We start from the raw sequence: 17,223 nt of genomic DNA, 5'->3' as shown, positions 1-17,223 counted from the left end.
CCACCGCCGTGGCGCACACAGGCACCTCTCTCACACTGAGACGAAGCGGCATCGACGCTTGTGTCACTGTCGGCCACGTCCACGTCCGAGAAACGCAGGCATGCCTTGATGTGCTGCAGCTGCTGCGCATGTGGCGCATTTGTACAGAGAGAGGGGGGAGGAGGGGTGGGAGCGTGACCCGACAAGTCTCTCCCCCTTTCCCGCTGCGGATGTACGTACCGTGTGGCGGGTGTGTGACGAGTGCCCACAAAAAAACAGCCGAAGAGAGCCGCAGCAAGGGGAAAGGGGAGGAGGCGAGGCGGAGGGGGGGGGGAGGGGTGGAACATGGGCGACGGCGAAGGGGGAGGAGGGGGGGGGATGCCGGGAGGCATCACGCGCAGCGGTTTGACGCACAGCACCACAAACCGAGGAAGACACACATACACACGCGCATAGAGCAAGAGTACGTGAGTGGGGTGGGGGCAGGCGGGGGAGGGGCATCCGAGGAGGCAGAACGCTGACACTGACGACGCACAGAGAGAAAAGCAACACACTTCCTTTACCGGCTCTAGTATACATAAAAGTCTGGCGTCGTGGCGGTGGGGCGGTCCAACATCAAACGACAAGTTGGCAGTGCCATCAAGTCGGCCGGGGAGCGCGCGCTACGGCGCATGTCATTCAAAAGAAGGAAGGGAGAGGAGGTGGAGGGTGGGAAGGGGGAGCGTTCTGCTCACCATCCATGCTGGGTCTCCCCGTCCAGACACGCACTCCGCAGCTTGGATATGTTGCCTCGTCCATCACCGCACCTTCGACGTCCTCCTCACATGTCATGCGGTGACGGAGAAAGCGGCAGGACGTGGATAAGGCGCAGCGCGGGCATTGCCAGCTCCGTCAGCGGGACACTCACGACGTCCGCCTCGGTTGTGAGGCAGGAGACCACAGCTCCCGCACGTCGAGACGCGATCTTGGAGGCTGCGATGGCTTCCTCAAGCACCTGCGACCGTTTACCCTGCCACGACAAAGACTCTAGCGGCACCTGCACCTTTTTTGCCCGCTCCGTCAGCTCGAGCATGATTGTCTTCAGCTTCGACAAGAGCTCGCGATGGCCGCCGCGGCACCCGGCGAAGGCGGCGACAGTCGACACGAATGGCAGAAGCTCCGCCGACACGTTTTCCATCCTTTTCTCCACCAGCTCCTCACACACGAAGTAGGCCACCTTTAGCGAGCTGCGGTAGAGTGGTCCCCAGCAGCGCTGCTCTGCCGCCGTGAACGCGTTGAATGGGGCCACGCGCTGATTGAAGGCAAAAACGGACTGCTCCGAGTTCCATAGTGTCGACAGGAGGCTGAAGAAGCGCTGCTCGATCTGGCACAGCCGATCAAGATGCACGCGCTGCTGAAGCGCCAGTGGCAGAGAAGCCGTTGGTCTCGAGAAGGCCATCGGAGAGGCGTTTGACACGGACGGGTTGTAAGGTGCACTGACTAACACCGCCGCGTCTGTTGCAGCTTGCAGAGCATCCGCGTACTGTACCCTCGCCTCATGCAACTGCGGCACGATGCGCGCGTCGACGTCCTCAGCTGCCAGTGCAGACAGCAGGTACAGGTTACGCATGTCCAGCGGGTAGCGAGTGCGTGCTTTATCCCCGGGAAGGTACGGGGTGTCACCTACACAGGGGAAGGTCGCGGGCACGGCGTCGCAAGTACTGTCAACGGCGAGTGAGGCGACAGCGGTCGCGCCAGTAGCGGCAGCGCTGTTCGCAGCCCTTCGGTCCTGTTCGACGTGCAAACTCGCGCGGTGCAGCACGTTGTGAAGCCGGTGTTGTCGCCACGTGGTGCTTCCAATGGCAGATGCGGTATCGCACAGAAAAGCCTCGAGCTTGACAGCGTACGGTGAGGGGGCTGTGGCCGTGGCTAGACCGGCGTGGAGGGGTGCGCGCGATCGCAGCGGCTCGTTGGACAGAGACGAGACGCACGCCGGGACTCCCTCATGAGAATATGCGCCTGATGATGCAGCCTCGATACACCGCGCAAGCGCGTTCTGCCAATCCTGTGCGCACGTTTCGGGCAGGCGCATGGCCAGCTCTGCCCAGCTGCTCGTGGGGCTTTGGCGACTGGCGTCACACAGCCAGCGAAGCAGCGCCGTGGCTGCAATGGCGTTGAGCAAGCCCGCAGCATCCACCACCACAGTGGGCAATATGCGGAAGCTGCTGTCGGGGCTCCTCAAACTAGTTCGAGTCGCCATCCTTGCCTCCTGCACGACGGAGAGATGCAGCGTGAGCGGGAGCACAGCAGGTGGTGCACCCTGTAATGGATGTGGTCTGGAGATCGGCGGCGGCGGTGGCAGAGTTGATGCTCCGACCCCTTCCGGGGCGTTTACCACTGTCATGTGCATGCCCCCATGTTCCTTCGCCTTGTACTCCCACAAGAGCAGGTGCAGCTGCCGGAGGAAGCTCAGGTCCAAGGCGCTGTAGCCGCTGAGCAGTAAGGTGACCAACGCGTTCCATGAGGGAGGAGGTGTGTTCTCCGAGGTCGGCGCCGCCGCTGATGCACGTTTGATGGGGAGCTTCGTTGCCGCTGGCCCTTTTGCCATCCCCGACTCGTGATCGACTCTCAGGGGGCTTGCATCAGCGTCCGCGTCTACGCTGACACCTACAGTCTCTTGCGCGACCGCCGCCCCGTTGAGGCCACACGGAGCTGACAACGGCAGATCCTTCACAGAAACATGCCGCTCCCTTGCCTCCACAGCCCCGCAGCTGGCAGTCTCCTGCGCCACAGCAGGATTGACAGCGGCGCCATCGCAAATGGGTGCTTGGGACCACTGGTCCAGCATCGTGCGCAAGGCTACCAGCGCCGGCGGCAGCTGTGGGGCAGCAAGCCCAACTGCACTAGCAGTGCCGTTGAAACGAGATTCGACGGCGGTGCTTCTGCCATAATCGTGGCATAGCGAAAGGAGAACCGAGAGGTGCTCACCATCGCCGCCCCCGCTGGCACATGTCAGCACGAAGCTCAAGAGGTCACGCTCTGCCCCTGTCAGAGCAGCCGGCGCGCTTTGGCTCAACGAGATTCGCTGCAGGTGGACGGGAGGGGAAGCGAAGTTGTGTCGTTCGGCCTTCCCCTGCAGCGAAATCTTCGGTTCACCCTTGACCGCCGCTACAGATCGGCTGCGAACAGATTCCTCGAAGTGATCAGAGAGGAGCGTAGAGTGTCTCCTTGGCGGCACGCTGCCTCTCCATGCTCCTTTCCCCGTAAATGGCGGTGCGTAGTCATCACAAACAGAGCCACCAGCAGCGGCTGAAGGAAGAGCAGCGGTGTCTTCGGCGGTGCTGCCTCCGCCGGGCAGCGCCCCCTCATCGTCCGCAACGTCTGAGCCCCACGTCTCCAAGCGCGCGCACAAATCGGCGTGTATCGACACCAGCGGCTGTACGATCGATGACGGCGGCACATGACCGAACGTCGCGCTGGCCTCTGTCAAAGCCAGATCATCCGCGGTCGACATGGTGAACTGGCTGCTGTGCTGGTGTTCTTGCAGGAGTTCCGGCTTCGTGCCCAGTCCGTTCAGCGGTGACATGATTCTCAAGCGTTCCCTGCTGGCTTCCGCGGTACGCGGGGACAGCGTCTGTGCGGCACGGCGGCTCTCTGCCTGATGACCAAACGACCCCCGGGAAGTTGCCTGTGCCGCTACTCTGCCAGATCCAACGCTCTGCTCAGGCGACGCCACCGGACCACCGCGGGGGCCGCCCATGGAGGATTCGACGAGCAAAGACACGTGTCGTCTCTTCCGGCACTGCTGCAGAGCGTTCTGCCGCTGCACCTCGTGCTCCTCCTCGGCCACCTGGTTCATCACAGCGTCGTGGGCTGTTGTGGGGTCGTCTGCGTAGACAAAGTGCTGCCACCCAGCGCCATCGTCCAGATTTGCACCGGAGGCCCCAGAGCCCACTTGCGCGTCCCTAGAACCTGTCCGGCTGCCCACCTCCATCGCGTGCTGCTGGCTTTGTTGTTGGTGCTGCCGCGCAACCGCTCGGTGCGACGGTCCTGCGGCCATCTGCTCAACGCAGACACCATTGTCGAAGCGCACCATCACCTGTGTGCGGTCGCACCACTGGCGAACCTGGTGCAGCTGCCGCTTCCACTCGGGTCTCTCCTGAACGTGCCGGCGCAGAAGCGCTGCTCTGGCTTGCAGAGCACGATCAAGAGCGTTGAGGCGGGGAGCCGCCCCTGTGACAGGCTTTGACGCTGCCACCCTCCCTGCTGTGGCCACAACACCACTCACGCTAGCACTTGCGGCACCACCACCGGATGCCCCCGCACAGCACACGGGATTTATGCTGACGCCGGCTGTGTTGCGCTGTGTGTCCCGGAAGAGGCTATCCACGTCCATCAGGCCCTGCTCCGCTGCAAAAGACCCGTCAGTAAGCAGCGTGGACGGCGTGGCGAGGTGACTGCTGTACAGCCGCAGCTGCTCTTGCCGGTACGCCTTTACCGCCGCCTCCTTGCTCGTCGTGCTGTATGGCAGATGGACTTGAATGGCACCGGTGCCGCGTCGGCTCGGCGATGGCGATCGTTGCGCGGCATCGCCAGAAGCGCTACTCACTGCCTCGCGCGGTGCGGCCAGTCGCCATCGATGCTTCACAAACATGTGGCGAGCCGCCTCACCTTCCCCAAGCTCTCGAATGAATATGGAGCTAGTTAGCGAGGCGGTGGAGAAGTCTGAGGTGGGGACAGAGGAGGCAGCTGGAGACGCCAAGAGAGCCAGAGTCTTAGCGTGGCTGCTGCGTGGCGAGTTATCCGCGTCGGACGGCCCCTCGAAGCGACGGTGGTTGTGGTAGCGGCGGCTTCGTTGACGCGTGTGTACAGCGCTCTGCGCCCCGTACCGTCTCTTCATCGCCTCTAGTGTGAGAGACTCTTGTTGCCATGGAAGCGATCGTGACAACTCGGCCCCAAAAGCAATGCCGGCGATGGCATGCGGGTGCGGTGGAAGAGACAACGCATGTGATGCCGCCCTCACGCAGCCGTCCTGGTCGCCGGTGCGCACTCCTGCCCCGTCGCGAGCACCAGCTTTCAAGTCTGTGGTACATCCCACGGAGGACGTTCGGGTATTGTGAGCTCTGACGTCGGTGGAAGATGATGCTGGATGCAGAGCTGGCATTACTGCACCCACACGAACCTCAGTGGCACCCTCGTGAAGCCGAGCTGACTGCGGGAGTGCACGCGCTGACGACAACAACGCCACCCCCGGCGCATGTGCACCATCTGTGCCGTCGGCGTAGAGGCGCACCGATGCGCCGCAGCCGCGCTGCGTACCGCCACCTCTCCTAATGAACCCGGCGCTGCCCTCTTGTGCGCTGTGTGGGTGAGCGACTTCCTCGGCAGCCCGCCTATGCGCATGTGAGGTGCGAGTGGTCCGTGCCGGTGTCGGCTTGCTTCGCCCGTCTGAGGAGGAAAGCGGCCCATGGCCTTCCTTTGACACCTCCAACGAGCGCGATGCGATATAAGGAGCAGAGACGTCTAGCTCCTCCGCTGACGACAGAGTAAGCCGCAACGCGTCGCGCAGCCCCTGAAGCGTGTTCTGTCCGGCGCTGCTGCGTGATCCGTCAGACAGCCTCGTGCTCGCAGCCCTGCTGAGACCCCCGGACAGCGAACCGCCCGCAGTGGCGCGCGACAGCCGCATCTCGAGGGCGGCGACCGCAGCTGCCGTCCCCTCCTCGTCTTTCATGCTTCTGCCAGCGCTGCTCCCGCCCGCACCAGTGTTGCCGACCTTGGCTCTGCCAGCCCCTGCCTCAACAGCCTCCCCCGCCGCCGAGCTAGTGTGATGAGAAAGACGCATGGACAGCACAATGGCAGCGCGGTCTGCTCGACCCAGCGTGTCGTTCAGGCTGGGGGCTAAAAAGGGATGCAACGAGGCAGGCGGCGGTGTCTTCGCGACGTGGTTGATCCGCTGCGGTCCATCATCGAGGAGCGTGTTGGTGGCCGAGAGCGTTCCATCCAGCGTCGACCACCACGCATCCGGCTGCGGGGCCAGTGCATCAGCCGTCAGCTCAGTAGCCGTTTTACTGCAGGGTCGACAAGAGGATGAGAGAGTCGAGACAGCAGCCACCTGTGCAGAGACGGGAGCCGTGACAGCCGAAGACACCGCTTGCCTCCGCGGAAAGGTGGAGAACTCTGGAAGGCGCTCTAGCGCAGCGGCGGCTTGCGAGGCGGTAAGGAAGTCGCGCGATGGCGGGTCTCTCAGGCTGCCGAGCGGGAACGACTCCGAGTAGTGATGCTCCGAATTCTCCAGCACTAGCGAGTCCGGAGCGACGGTGCTATCTGCGCCGTCGCCCCTGTCCTCAGTGGAAGTGCCGGGTGACGCAGCGCGACTGGCGCAGCGCGGGTGGACAGGGAAGAAGACTAGTCGGTCGTATTCCCCATCGTAGTGACTGCCTGCTTCGTCCGCGGTGTCGTTGTCTCTCTGGCTGTGCCCGGTTTCGTTACCACGTAAGGGGACTCCAGCTGTATCACTGCCGCTGCTGGGTGGCACCGCGCGAAGGCCGCCGAGCGGCCGCTGCAGGCTTGAGGACGACGACTGGGCCAGGGACGATGCCGAGGAGATGCAGGGGAGAAGGGAAGCGGCGGCCGCCGGCATCTGGCGTGGCGCACGTGCTCGCCAGAGGGCGCGTGGTGAAATTTTCTGCCGTGGCGGGGCCGACGCGGTGCTGGAGTTGTGGCGGCGGGGGTGCGCAACGGGTGTGGAGGAGGGCGACCTCTCATCGGGGTCGTGCTTGCCTGCGCTCACATGGCGCTGGCACGGAGGACTTGAACGGTGCTGTTGGGTGCCCGAGCACGACGGCTCTATAGAGATGCGTGGGGATGAGCTGGCAGTGGTGCTGGCAGGAGCTCCAAGTAGGCGGGGGAGCGCATGGCCACGACGTGGCGAATGCATTCAAAACGTCGTAGCGCTGACAGCTCAGAAGAAGAGGTGGAGGGGTGAGGCGACGCCGACACTGACGCACTCGCACAGACACATGTATAGGAAAGGCGAGAGAGGCAGGCAGAGGGAGACAGAGGAGAGGGTGCCTTAGTCGTTTCGTGAGCATGTGCCCGTGCGCGTGTCTGGGAGCGAGACCGTTGCTGCGCGTTGGGAGAGAGACCACGTGTATAGATGGGCCTCGAATGGTATATTCATGCCCACACGCCCACACCAACGCCAGTCCTAGCGGACGCTGGGGGGGGGGAAGGGGCGCCGGAGGAAGCGAAGGCGGAAGACGAGGGAAGAGGAGGAGGCATCAGGACAGGATTCACAGCAAGGAAAAGCAGTGGAGGCAAAGGGCACACGCACAGGCACGCACAGAGAGGCAGACGGAGTAGACGTACGCGTGCACCACAGAGCCGCGTTCCTCAGTGGCAGCAGCAGCACCACTGGCCTTCCTCTTGGTCTTCCTCGCGCTCCCATACTTCCCCCGTCTGTCTCTCCTGTGCACGCGGAGCGCTACAGGCAGTCAAGTCTACACGAGCTTTGTAGACTGAGTGGAGACGGCCAGGTGTAGAGCGCAGAGGGTGATATGGGACGATGGCAGTCGAGGAATGCCATCACGGTCGTTTCGGCATCACGTCCGACGTGTCGACTCCATCATACGTCAAGGTGCTCTTGAATGTGTCTCCCAGTCGGTCACGTGTCCGCCTGTGGGTGTGTGCCGCGCCGTGGCGGCAAGCCTCCCTTGGCGACGTCGCCCGCTTCGCACTGATGGGACACGCACACGCACAAACTTTCTCAGGCATCTTCACAGGGGCTTAGCGAGAGAGGATGGATGGAGCGGTTGCAGAGTCGCAGCGGCGCGCCAGCCACTGACTCGACGCTGCATGTCGCACCAGATGTAGCGGGCGATGGCGCGCTCCTCTTTCCGACTCAGGCGATCCGCTACCACAGCGGGGATAACGTGCACGTTGCGCCGTGTTGACTCTGGCACAAACGACCTCGCCCCGTGGGCGTGGAGATTCCGCGCTTGCTCAGAAGCTGGAGATGCCGCTGCAGACGCCGCACGACTGTCAGATGCGGAGTTGCTCATAGAAGAATCGTCGCCGTAGAGGTCGGCGACGCTGCGCACGTGCAGCCAACTGTCCGACAACAGGAAGACCTGTGGCTCCAACGTGCACAGCAACTCTGGAGCACCGCGCGAGGACGCTACATGCGGCAAGGCGTCAGATGACCCCCGCGGATCAAAGGCGTGAGGGTCCAAGTGTGTGATGCACTGCACCGTCTCCGCCACGGTGTACAAGCCCCCCGTTGCATAGACGATCGTTTCAGTTGTTTGAGCGCCGGCCGTTGCCGCCACATCCGCCGCTAGCGAGCTACACGCAGTCGCGTCCATGCACAGCGTCATCTGTGCCCGCACACCAATGAAAACAGGAACAACCCGGAACAGCTGCGGCGCGTAGTTGGCGCGAGCCAGCTCGCACACCTGCGCCGCGATGCGCTGCATGGACACGCCAACGGCAGCCTTCTGCTGGGTTTGCACGTAGCAAACCAAAAAGCAGGCAGAGTGGCGCTTGGGGAGGCTCGCTGCCCCGCTGCCTGTGGCGCCGTTCCGGGCCTGCATGGCCTCCTCCCACGCCGTGCACGTGGTGTCCCAAATCTCTGCCATGTCAGCGCACACATCCCGCAGCGGCTTCTCTGCCGCGCCAAAGAACTTGTTCGAGTCGAACGCGCTGGAGAAGCGCGCGCTGAGAAGGCGGAACTGCAGCCAGTCCGAATGCTGCCTTTCTTGCAGCTCATAACTCGAGAAAAGATTGGATGATAAGACCCGGGACAGCGGGGACGATGCGGTCGACGGTGCCACCTGCGCGGGTCCTTCCGCCGTTGCGACGGACTTGCCGACCGGGTGTGACGCGGGAGGTTGGACCCCGATACGACCGGGAGACTCTGCCGTGGGGCATGCTGCAGCCGAGGCCGAAAGCGACGGTCTTAATTCGGATGGGGAGGGGGCAGGAAAGAGGGTGACGAGCGGGACACGCTGCGCCTGCGTGCAAGACGCGCGCTGAAGAGCAAAGGACGCGCTCTGCAGTGGAACCGTGTCGTAAAGGCAGCGACCACGGCTGAAGTAGCGCAGAAGACCTCTTTCCTTCTCCTCTGTGCTGCATGAGGTGCGGAGTGGGGTGGCGGCACCGCGCACGCCACCCACCTCCATCGCTGATGGAGGAGACGGCGGCGAGGAGGAGGGTGAGGATCGTTGTGAGCCGCCATGAGGACGAGAATGGAAGACACCCTGCTTTCCAGACGGCCTCGGTGGTGATGCGCGCTTCTTGCTTGAGGGGGGCGCCGCGTGGCTCCTCTCCTTTCGGCGACTGGGTTCGTGTGACCGCGGCCGCGCATACGAAAGCGATGACCGCGAGAAGGGGCGCCTATGAGCGCTGACTGCGCCGTACGCAGGAAGGCCTCCTCGCCAGCAAGGGCACCTCCACGGCAGCAGTGGCATTCCGTCACTGTGCACGGTTGGGGTGCCAGTGTGGCAAGGCATGGGTGTGCATGCGTGCGGTGGCCAACCAGCGCGGTAGACGCGAGTCCAAAAGATGTTTGAGAGAGGAGAGGAGAGGAGAGGCGGATTGAGGATGCGCTAAACTTACGGGGGAGGGGAGGGGACAACACAAGAGACGGAGGCTCCCGCGAGCAGGGCGGGAGTTGATGATCTACACCGACCCCCCTGCACTGCGTCCACGGAAAAGAGAGGGTGGGGGGTGGGGTGCATGACCCTTCTCTAGAGTACATGCACTGCTAGAAGACAGATGAAGCGCGTCCGCGGCGCACCTCACCTCAAAGTCTACGATCGACGCGCGCACACGCACACACACGCGTGCCGCACTCGAGCCACCATCGCCAGCCACGCTGCATACCTGAGATTCGGGTATTTACCCGCACATGTGCTTGCTTGCATACCAAGAAACGCGCCGGCACGAACAAAACGCCCTCATGTAGAGGAAATAAGAATGTCGTCATCCACCGACACGAGTAGGCGTCCTCCTCCTCCTCTAGAGCTCACGGTGAACAGGATGTTCTTCCATTCGCGCAAGGACATTCGTCGCACCAGCTGCTTAGTCACACTGGCAAACGCGCGAGTTCGCGGCGCATTACCTGCTCTCTAGGCATCCTCCGGAAGCGCGCCAAGCTCTGGTCCTACAACAGGAGCATCGCTCTCGTCGGCGCCAAAGGCCATTTCCGCCATCGTCGCCGTCGCGCTCTCCTCTGCCGCTGGCTCCGTAGCCGGGGTCGGCTGCACGTCCGCCTGGATACTCAACGACGAGGCGGCAGCCGCGGAAGATGAAGACGGTGGCAGTGGCGCATCCTTCGCGTTGGCGTCGCGCTCGTGGATGTACCTCTCGAACGCGGCATCCACACGCTCGCCGTACCGCTGCCCTACGCGCCCACCACGGCCACGCGCGCCGCCGCGGTGGTGGTGTGGACGACGGATCCCGAGAACCTCGTCCATGTCCTTGCCTTCGGCCATCATTTCGTACTTGTCATGGCTCCACTTTCCATTCTCTGCGGAAGGCGAGACACCGTCTGTGGCAGCCAGTCCCAACTCCTCGGCGAGGAAGTCCGACTCTGACGCGTTGCTCACATCTTGTCTCCCGGTCGGCGAGGAACCGCTGCCACGCCCTGCGCCAAGCAGGGCGGCACCCCCGCGGCCGCCGCGTCCCCACTGCCGCTGGGTGTCGCGCAGGAAACCGCGGCTGTGATCCCGGTGCTGCCCGTTACCGCCACCGCTGCAGCCCGAAGAGAGAATCACAACGCCGTGCTCCTTCGCCGGCTCCACGTGCAGCGTCGACCCTTCCACCTCTACGCCATCCATGCAGTAGACAGCCATGGATGCATCTGCCGGGTTGCGGTACGTGCACAGGGCACTGCCAATGAAGCGGCCAGTGCGGTCGGTGAACATCTTGTACGACTCCAGGGGACCGTAGACCTCAAACTCGGACTTCATCGCGCTCGCACCGTCTCGCTCAATGCGCTCCAGCGGGATCTGCGTCACGTACACGCGGCAGGACTTGTCAATCACGATGCCTGTCGGCATCACGCCGCGGCTGCGGCTCTTGAAGTTGTCGAGTGGTGTGAAGGAGGCCATCATGTGTATCTGCGTGCCGATATGCCTGTGTGCGTTGTGTGCGGTGGTGCCCTTGCGATGAGAGGGGGAAAGGGGGAGGGAGGCAAGCGGGTGATAGCTCTGCACACCCGCCGCCAGACGCGCGCCTACGAAGGATGGACGAAGAAAATGCCCCAACACGGGGAAGAGAACAGGGGTGGGGTCTGAACACCCTGTGGCTTCGGTGGGTGGGTGGATGGGTGAGGGATCAACAGAAGACCTCGAGCTGCGTGTTCGCCCAGAAGCTGTCTGGCAGCTAGGAGAAGTCCACAAAGTGCATGAGTACAAGCGAGCAAGAGAGGACAGGGAGTGAGGCGAGGATAAGGCCGTGCATAATGATGACCGCGGGTCATTCTTCCGGCACGTGGACACGTCTAGACGCGGGCGCGCGGCAAGGCATCCCTGCGGTTTCACGGATGAAGGGGTGGGGCCACTGAGGAAGACAAAGGGGCGCCCCGCCACTTTCAAGCACGGAGATCCCAGGAGGGAGGGGAGAGGGGGAGGGAAGGGTCGTAGCCTTTGGGTGTCCATGAATTCATAGTGATGCTATCACGACCAGTTACGCAGCTAGGTAGGGCACGCACGCACAAGCATCACCATCCGCATCACCAGCACAGGTCTTCGCTTGCTCCCTTCCGCCTTCGGTGCCGAGACGCAGCTTAGGTACAAACGTTGAGTGGCTTTGCACACCACAGCGAAGGAAGCCCACGCGGCGTGGTGCGCCTCTGCACATGCGAGCGCGACGGCGTGTCTCTGTCTCTGTCTCCCCGCCACCTCTTCGCTCCACAAATAGAAGATACCTTTAGGTGTTGCGCACCCACGCTCGCAACGGCATGCACACATGCACGCACAAGAGTGTGCCGAAACGAGGGCGAGCCAACACATCTCATGCGCCAGGGAGGGAAAGCCAGGCACACGCGAGGCAGCGGCAGGAAATACAGGAAGAAGAGGGAGGAGTACGCTTCGAACGCGCTACACACACACACACACGTGCGCATCCGCACAACAGCGGGCTGCGCGTAACGCCGACAAGGGCAACAAGCGAACGGAGAACCAAGCGAAGGGAAGGTGGCCCCGCCGACGCAGCCGTGTCCGTCGTCTGTGCGCGAGGGTATAGCGGAGAGGGAAGGTCAACGGAACAAAGGGAGTCCGTGTGCCTGCGGCTGCGTGTCTGTGTGTGAGGCGGCGGATGGGGGTACGTGAATTTGTGCCGGGGATGCTTCAAGGCAACGATGCGTCTGTGACAACACACAGCAGCTACAATTGTGTGTGTGGAGGAGGAGGGGAGGGAAGGCACAAGAACAGCGCGGCCTGCGCCCACGCACACGCACACACGCCTTTATGAACTTGCCCATACACGCGCCAGAAGACACTTCTCTCTCCTTCTCTTCGTGCATACAAACAACTCCTGGTGGGGAGCGGTGGCCTTGCCCGCTCGTGTCGTGCCCGCATTCTCAGTGAGGCACCACTTTGGCGCCGTCAACGTACATGTTGCGGGTAGCGCGAGGCATCTTGACCTTCAGCCCATCGTGCACACCGCGCTTCAGACTCAGCTGACAGCCAAGACGTGACGTTGGCTCCGGGTAGAATGCCTGGTCAATCATGTCATTCTCTTCGTCTGTAGGCTCCTGGAAGAGGTCCATGTCCTTTTCCTCCAAGTAGACGTGGCAGGTGGAGCAGGCACACGAGCCACCACATGCCCCCTCCATCGGTAGCCCTTGCTCGGCACACACATCCAGCAGTGTCTGGCCCTCGTAGCCCATCACCACCTTCTTCTCGCCATCGGGGAGAGTAAACTCCACCTCGACTGGCTTGTCACGGTGGCCCCCGTGGCCATGGAAGCGACGTGACTGTAGCAGTGACCCTCCCTGCACCGTCGCCGAGGCGAGGCACAGCAGCGACGTGCAGCCAGTGAGGCGACGCGTCACACGACTATTACCCGTGGTGGTGGGAGACGACAAGCGCACGAGGGTGCGATACATATCTGTTGCTGCTCTTGTGCTGTTCAGGATTCGTCCCGTAGGCATGGTTTAGGTCGACCAACGCGACAGCAAGCAAGAGGGGAAGGGGAGAGGGGCAGGCCCACGATGGATGCGAGTCCGCGCAATGTGCGACCAGTGCAAAGGCGCGTTGGCTCCCTTGTGTAACCTTCTTCGTGGGTTGGACAGAACGAATATTGCTGCACACGCGCACACACAACGCATGGCGTCCCCTTTTCCAAGGACGCTACCCTGTTCTACAGTGGCAGCAGGTGGAGAGGCACAGTTCGGAGGGGTGGGGTAGGCAAAACACGGCGAGGGAGACACAGAAAACACCGGTCACGTGCACAGGCAGACGTTATAGACAGTTGTGTGTATTTGTGAGCACGAGAATACGTGTGTGTGTTTATGTGTTAATACCTCAATGCGGGCTTACCGGCAATGCGTTGCGAAAAAGGAAAGTGAACAAGGGAGGAGGTCGGTATGACGGCCTTCATGTGACACGGTACTGGCGGCTACGAGGGGGAGGGGGTGTACGAGTGAAAGACAGACAGACACAGGGATGCACATACAGCGCGTCGTTGACGTTGTCTGCCACCTGTCGCCTCCCTCTTTTCGTTGCGTGTTGGTCGGTGGCTTTATTGGATATACCCGCTACTTCGTCGTAGTGGAGTGGGCTGAGGAGAGAAGAGGGGGGGGGGGAGGCTGCGGTGAACGGAGCACCGACACACACACAGACGTATACTTTTGCCGGAGAAAAGATGAGGGCAGGGTGGAATATACAAGCCACTGCGGTTCTTTGTGTATGGGCGTCTGGCAAAGATGTGGCACAGCACGTATGCATAACCACCATCCCTCACGAGTGCCCGCGTCTTTCATGAGCAAGGCGTCCAGTGACACCACCGCCCTTGGTTTTTGCCCTTCAAAAGGGGAGAGTGGGGGGGGAGATCAGCACAGAGGTTCACAATGCCGGACGGACGGACGGCACGCGTCGGGCTCTTGAAGAGAAGGAAAAGGAAAAGGGCTCATGTGCGGTGGTGTTGGCGCGTCTGTGTGTCTCTCGCTTCCCCAGACTCCAATACAAACCCATACACACACCCAGGCGTAGGTGGCAGTGGGTGCCGCGCACAGCACAACATCACAACACCCCATTCCCTCTTCTCCTCCGTTTCTTCAATGTCCGCGCGTGCCTCGCTACCCTCGAGCGTGCGCGAGCTTCAACGACACGGCATGCAGTCACAAAGTGGGGAGCGTTGGACGAGAGAGAGAGAGAGGACGGGAGCGGTCAGGAATCTCGAGGGAGTTTCATTCACCCAGAACCTTGTCCAGCGGGCGGCGCTGTGCGCTGTGAAGGCATTCTTCCAGGTGCTTACGTCTTCCTTCCTCCCTCCGGCCCCACTCACCCTCCCCTTTGCCGTAGCTGCCTGGTTGATAACTGCGCCGCCTTTTGCCCGTCTTTGTTGGCGATTAGAGAAATTCGTCACTTTAAAAACCATCAACGTCATCAACCCGCCCAGATCCCTTCGGCCATCCCTCACGCTACAAGGTGTCTGTGCCTGTGTGCCTTTCTGCCATGGTGTTCCTGCATGGGTGTCCGACCCGGGGAGAAGCGGGTCGGAAGGCCACGCACGCATCTCAGCTATGCACACCCCTCGCAGTAGAGGGCATACAGATACAGAGACATGTACACACCGAGCACGAGGGAACAGGTACCCTAATCACAAGCCTACTCAGAGAAGAGGCGCAGAGCTGTCGTCAGCCCCACCTCTACGTGCAGAAAGGCAACAAGCGCCGCGAGCGCCGCCGCCGCCACGGCACACTCGACGAGATACGACTTGGCCACAAACACCTGCATCGTGTCCTCGTAGGGGCCAAATAGCGTGATGCCGGGCGTACGCAGTTCCTGGTACGTCGCGACGGAGGATGCGGAGGTGAGCGTGGCCCGCTGCGCCGCTGCCGCCTGCGCACGCATGTGATGCTCCACGGTAGCGGCGTACTGCCGCAGCCCGGCACCGTTTTGCGCCACCGGCGAGCGCTGTGAGTCACTCGCGTAATGCAGCATCCCCTGAATGTACGAGGCCGCGCCAGGCCACACCGTCGTCACCCCCTCCGCGGACGGAGCCGCCTCGGCGATGATGCGCACAATGGCTTCAACCAAGTCCGCGCGCTTCGCGAGCACTGCTGCATTCGCAGCTGTGGCCGGGGGGCGGCGCAGATCACGGAAAAGCTGGTCGGTGTGGTGGGCGCGGTGGGCAGAAAGTGTCATGGCGGTCATCTGACGGCTGGCAAACGCCTCATGTTCAAATTCAAGGTCGTAGTGCTGGTAGTTCGTCTTGGCAGACACGACCTTCAGCGAAATGCCGAGTAACCTTGCCGCTGCCTCGACCTGCTCCACGACCTGCCGGCCATGCTGCCGCTTCATGAGAACGTCCTGGACATGCAGATAAAGGTCCGGCGCGTCCTCGGTCGTCTCAAAAGGCGACAGCAGCTCATCGAGGCAGAGAACCACCCTAAACTGATCGAGCTCCCTATCTGTGTGCTGCGATATCCACGATGTCGTTCCAGCGTAGTTGAGGCGAGACGTGCTGCCGAGAAGCACGGTGACCCCGTACGGAGCCACAGACTCCTGCCGAGCATAAGGTGTGGACGTCAGCCGACGCCACAGCTCCATCGCGACCACAGCACCAGAGATGCCGCCGCTCGTCCGGCTCGCAGGGGACACGCCAAGGGAATCAAAGTGTGCCGTGACCAGGACCTGGGGGGCGGCGGCAGCGGAGACGGCCTTACTGCGCGTCTGCTTCGGCTTGTGCACGTAATGACTCTCAATAGCGGCACTGGGCAGCGTCGAGTTCTCCACCAGCTTGCTCAGCCGCTGCGTCTTGGTCACGGATAGCACCACCCGATCTGTCGCACTGCGCTGCGCCGCGACGGACAGCAGCCGGGACAGCTCCCTTGAGGCCTCACCTTTGGGCAGAAAGTAAACAGGGATGTTGACGGCGGTGTTGCTAAAGAAGAGCGAAAGCACGTCCTCGTTCGTCGTGTCCGTGTCGCACAGCTCCACGACGAGGCCCTTCGCCCCCTTTGACACCTCGGGCGCGGCGAGCTGCTGCAAGGCGAAGTTGGTGAGGTGCTCGGAGCACTGCACGTATACTGTGTAGCCGTGGTAGGACGAAGACACCCCGGCCGTGTACCGCATTATCTCGCCGCGCAGCAGCACCGCACGGCTGCCGAAGAGGAACTCTTCCCCGTTGCCCAGCTGGCGGTTGAACGTGATGGCGCGATCGACTCCCACCTCCAACACGGGGCGTGCCTGCACCACGTGCTCCAAGCAGACGGTGCTGAGGAGCAGTATCGCGACGACGATACTGCGAAGCATGTCGGTGTGTGTGTGTGTGTGTGAAGAATAAACACGGATGAAAGACGGCTACAGGGGGAAGAGAGAGAGGAGTGGGGAGGGGAGACGACGAGGCGCACAGCTCCGGTGCTCGTTTTCTTCGCCTAATATCCCCGAAGACGCTGTGGGAGGGGAGGAGGAGTTGCGCACGACAATGTCCTTCGTGCGTGGTGGGGATAGGGTGACACAGGGAGAGAGGACGACGACAGTGACCCACGCCCACGCACGCTGGAATGGGATTTGGGGGAGAGGAGGGGAGGGGGAAGGCGTGAAGCCACGATAGACTCTCAAGCACGGTACAGTGGCGATAATGAGAAACGTAACGAGAGAAACAGGCTAAGGAAGAGTCAGGGGGAGAGGGGGGAGGCCGAGTTGGAGTCCGACACACAACGGCGAGAGGGAGAGCGTGTGTGTGTGTGCGTGTGTGTGTGTGTGTGTGTGCTTTTGATTCTGTGAGCAAACGGCTGAAGCGTTAGGTGCGATGGGAATGGCGCGCTCGAGCTTGACTTGCCGAGTCGACAATCTTTTCCCGTTGAGTGTGTAAGAGGCGCTTTTTCCCTTGTCGTCTCCCTTGAAGCACGATGGACGGAGTAGACAGGTGGAGGAGGAGGAGGAGGCGGAGGAAGGCGACAAGGGACGCAAGGATGCAGGCGAAGCGGAACAAAAGGAAGTGAGGAGGGAGGAGGGGCCGCAGAGGATTGCCAGCAGTAGATGTTCGAGTCGCCCGGCGGAATGCTAGCATGCAACCACCCATGCGCGCATG

At 62.2% G+C, this 17,223-nt stretch overlaps 5 protein-coding genes across 5 annotated transcripts; all 5 read right to left on the bottom strand.

The window, feature by feature from the left end:
* Positions 1–799: 799 nt before the first annotated feature.
* Positions 800–6,598, bottom strand: LMXM_26_1080 (conserved hypothetical protein; the record flags this gene model as incomplete). The annotated part of the gene is made up of 1 exon (XM_003876360.1): positions 800–6,598. The coding sequence occupies one exon, from the start codon at positions 6,596–6,598 to the stop codon at positions 800–802; it is 5,799 nt and encodes a 1,932-aa protein (XP_003876409.1).
* Positions 6,599–7,733: 1,135 nt separating this feature from the next.
* LMXM_26_1070 (conserved hypothetical protein) lies at positions 7,734–9,425 on the bottom strand (the record flags this gene model as incomplete). The annotated part of the gene is made up of 1 exon (XM_003876359.1): positions 7,734–9,425. The coding sequence occupies one exon, from the start codon at positions 9,423–9,425 to the stop codon at positions 7,734–7,736; it is 1,692 nt and encodes a 563-aa protein (XP_003876408.1).
* Positions 9,426–10,085: 660 nt separating this feature from the next.
* On the bottom strand, positions 10,086–11,072 carry LMXM_26_1060 (conserved hypothetical protein; the record flags this gene model as incomplete). Its single annotated transcript, XM_003876358.1, has 1 exon — positions 10,086–11,072. The coding sequence occupies one exon, from the start codon at positions 11,070–11,072 to the stop codon at positions 10,086–10,088; it is 987 nt and encodes a 328-aa protein (XP_003876407.1).
* A 1,469-nt stretch (positions 11,073–12,541) lies between these two features.
* On the bottom strand, positions 12,542–13,069 carry LMXM_26_1050 (conserved hypothetical protein; the record flags this gene model as incomplete). Its single annotated transcript, XM_003876357.1, has 1 exon — positions 12,542–13,069. One exon carries the CDS (start codon positions 13,067–13,069, stop codon positions 12,542–12,544), a length of 528 nt encoding a protein of 175 aa, XP_003876406.1.
* Positions 13,070–14,792: 1,723 nt separating this feature from the next.
* LMXM_26_1040 (conserved hypothetical protein) lies at positions 14,793–16,442 on the bottom strand (the record flags this gene model as incomplete). Its single annotated transcript, XM_003876356.1, has 1 exon — positions 14,793–16,442. The coding sequence occupies one exon, from the start codon at positions 16,440–16,442 to the stop codon at positions 14,793–14,795; it is 1,650 nt and encodes a 549-aa protein (XP_003876405.1).
* Between the last annotated feature and the right edge of the window lie 781 nt (positions 16,443–17,223).

This window comes from Leishmania mexicana, chromosome 26 (assembly GCF_000234665.1).
Source record: "Leishmania mexicana MHOM/GT/2001/U1103 complete genome, chromosome 26".
In the NCBI taxonomy this organism is placed as follows: Eukaryota; Euglenozoa; class Kinetoplastea; order Trypanosomatida; family Trypanosomatidae; genus Leishmania; species Leishmania mexicana.
The sequence above is the reverse complement of the archived record's forward strand: the minus strand, read 5'-3'. Positions and strand labels throughout refer to the sequence as shown.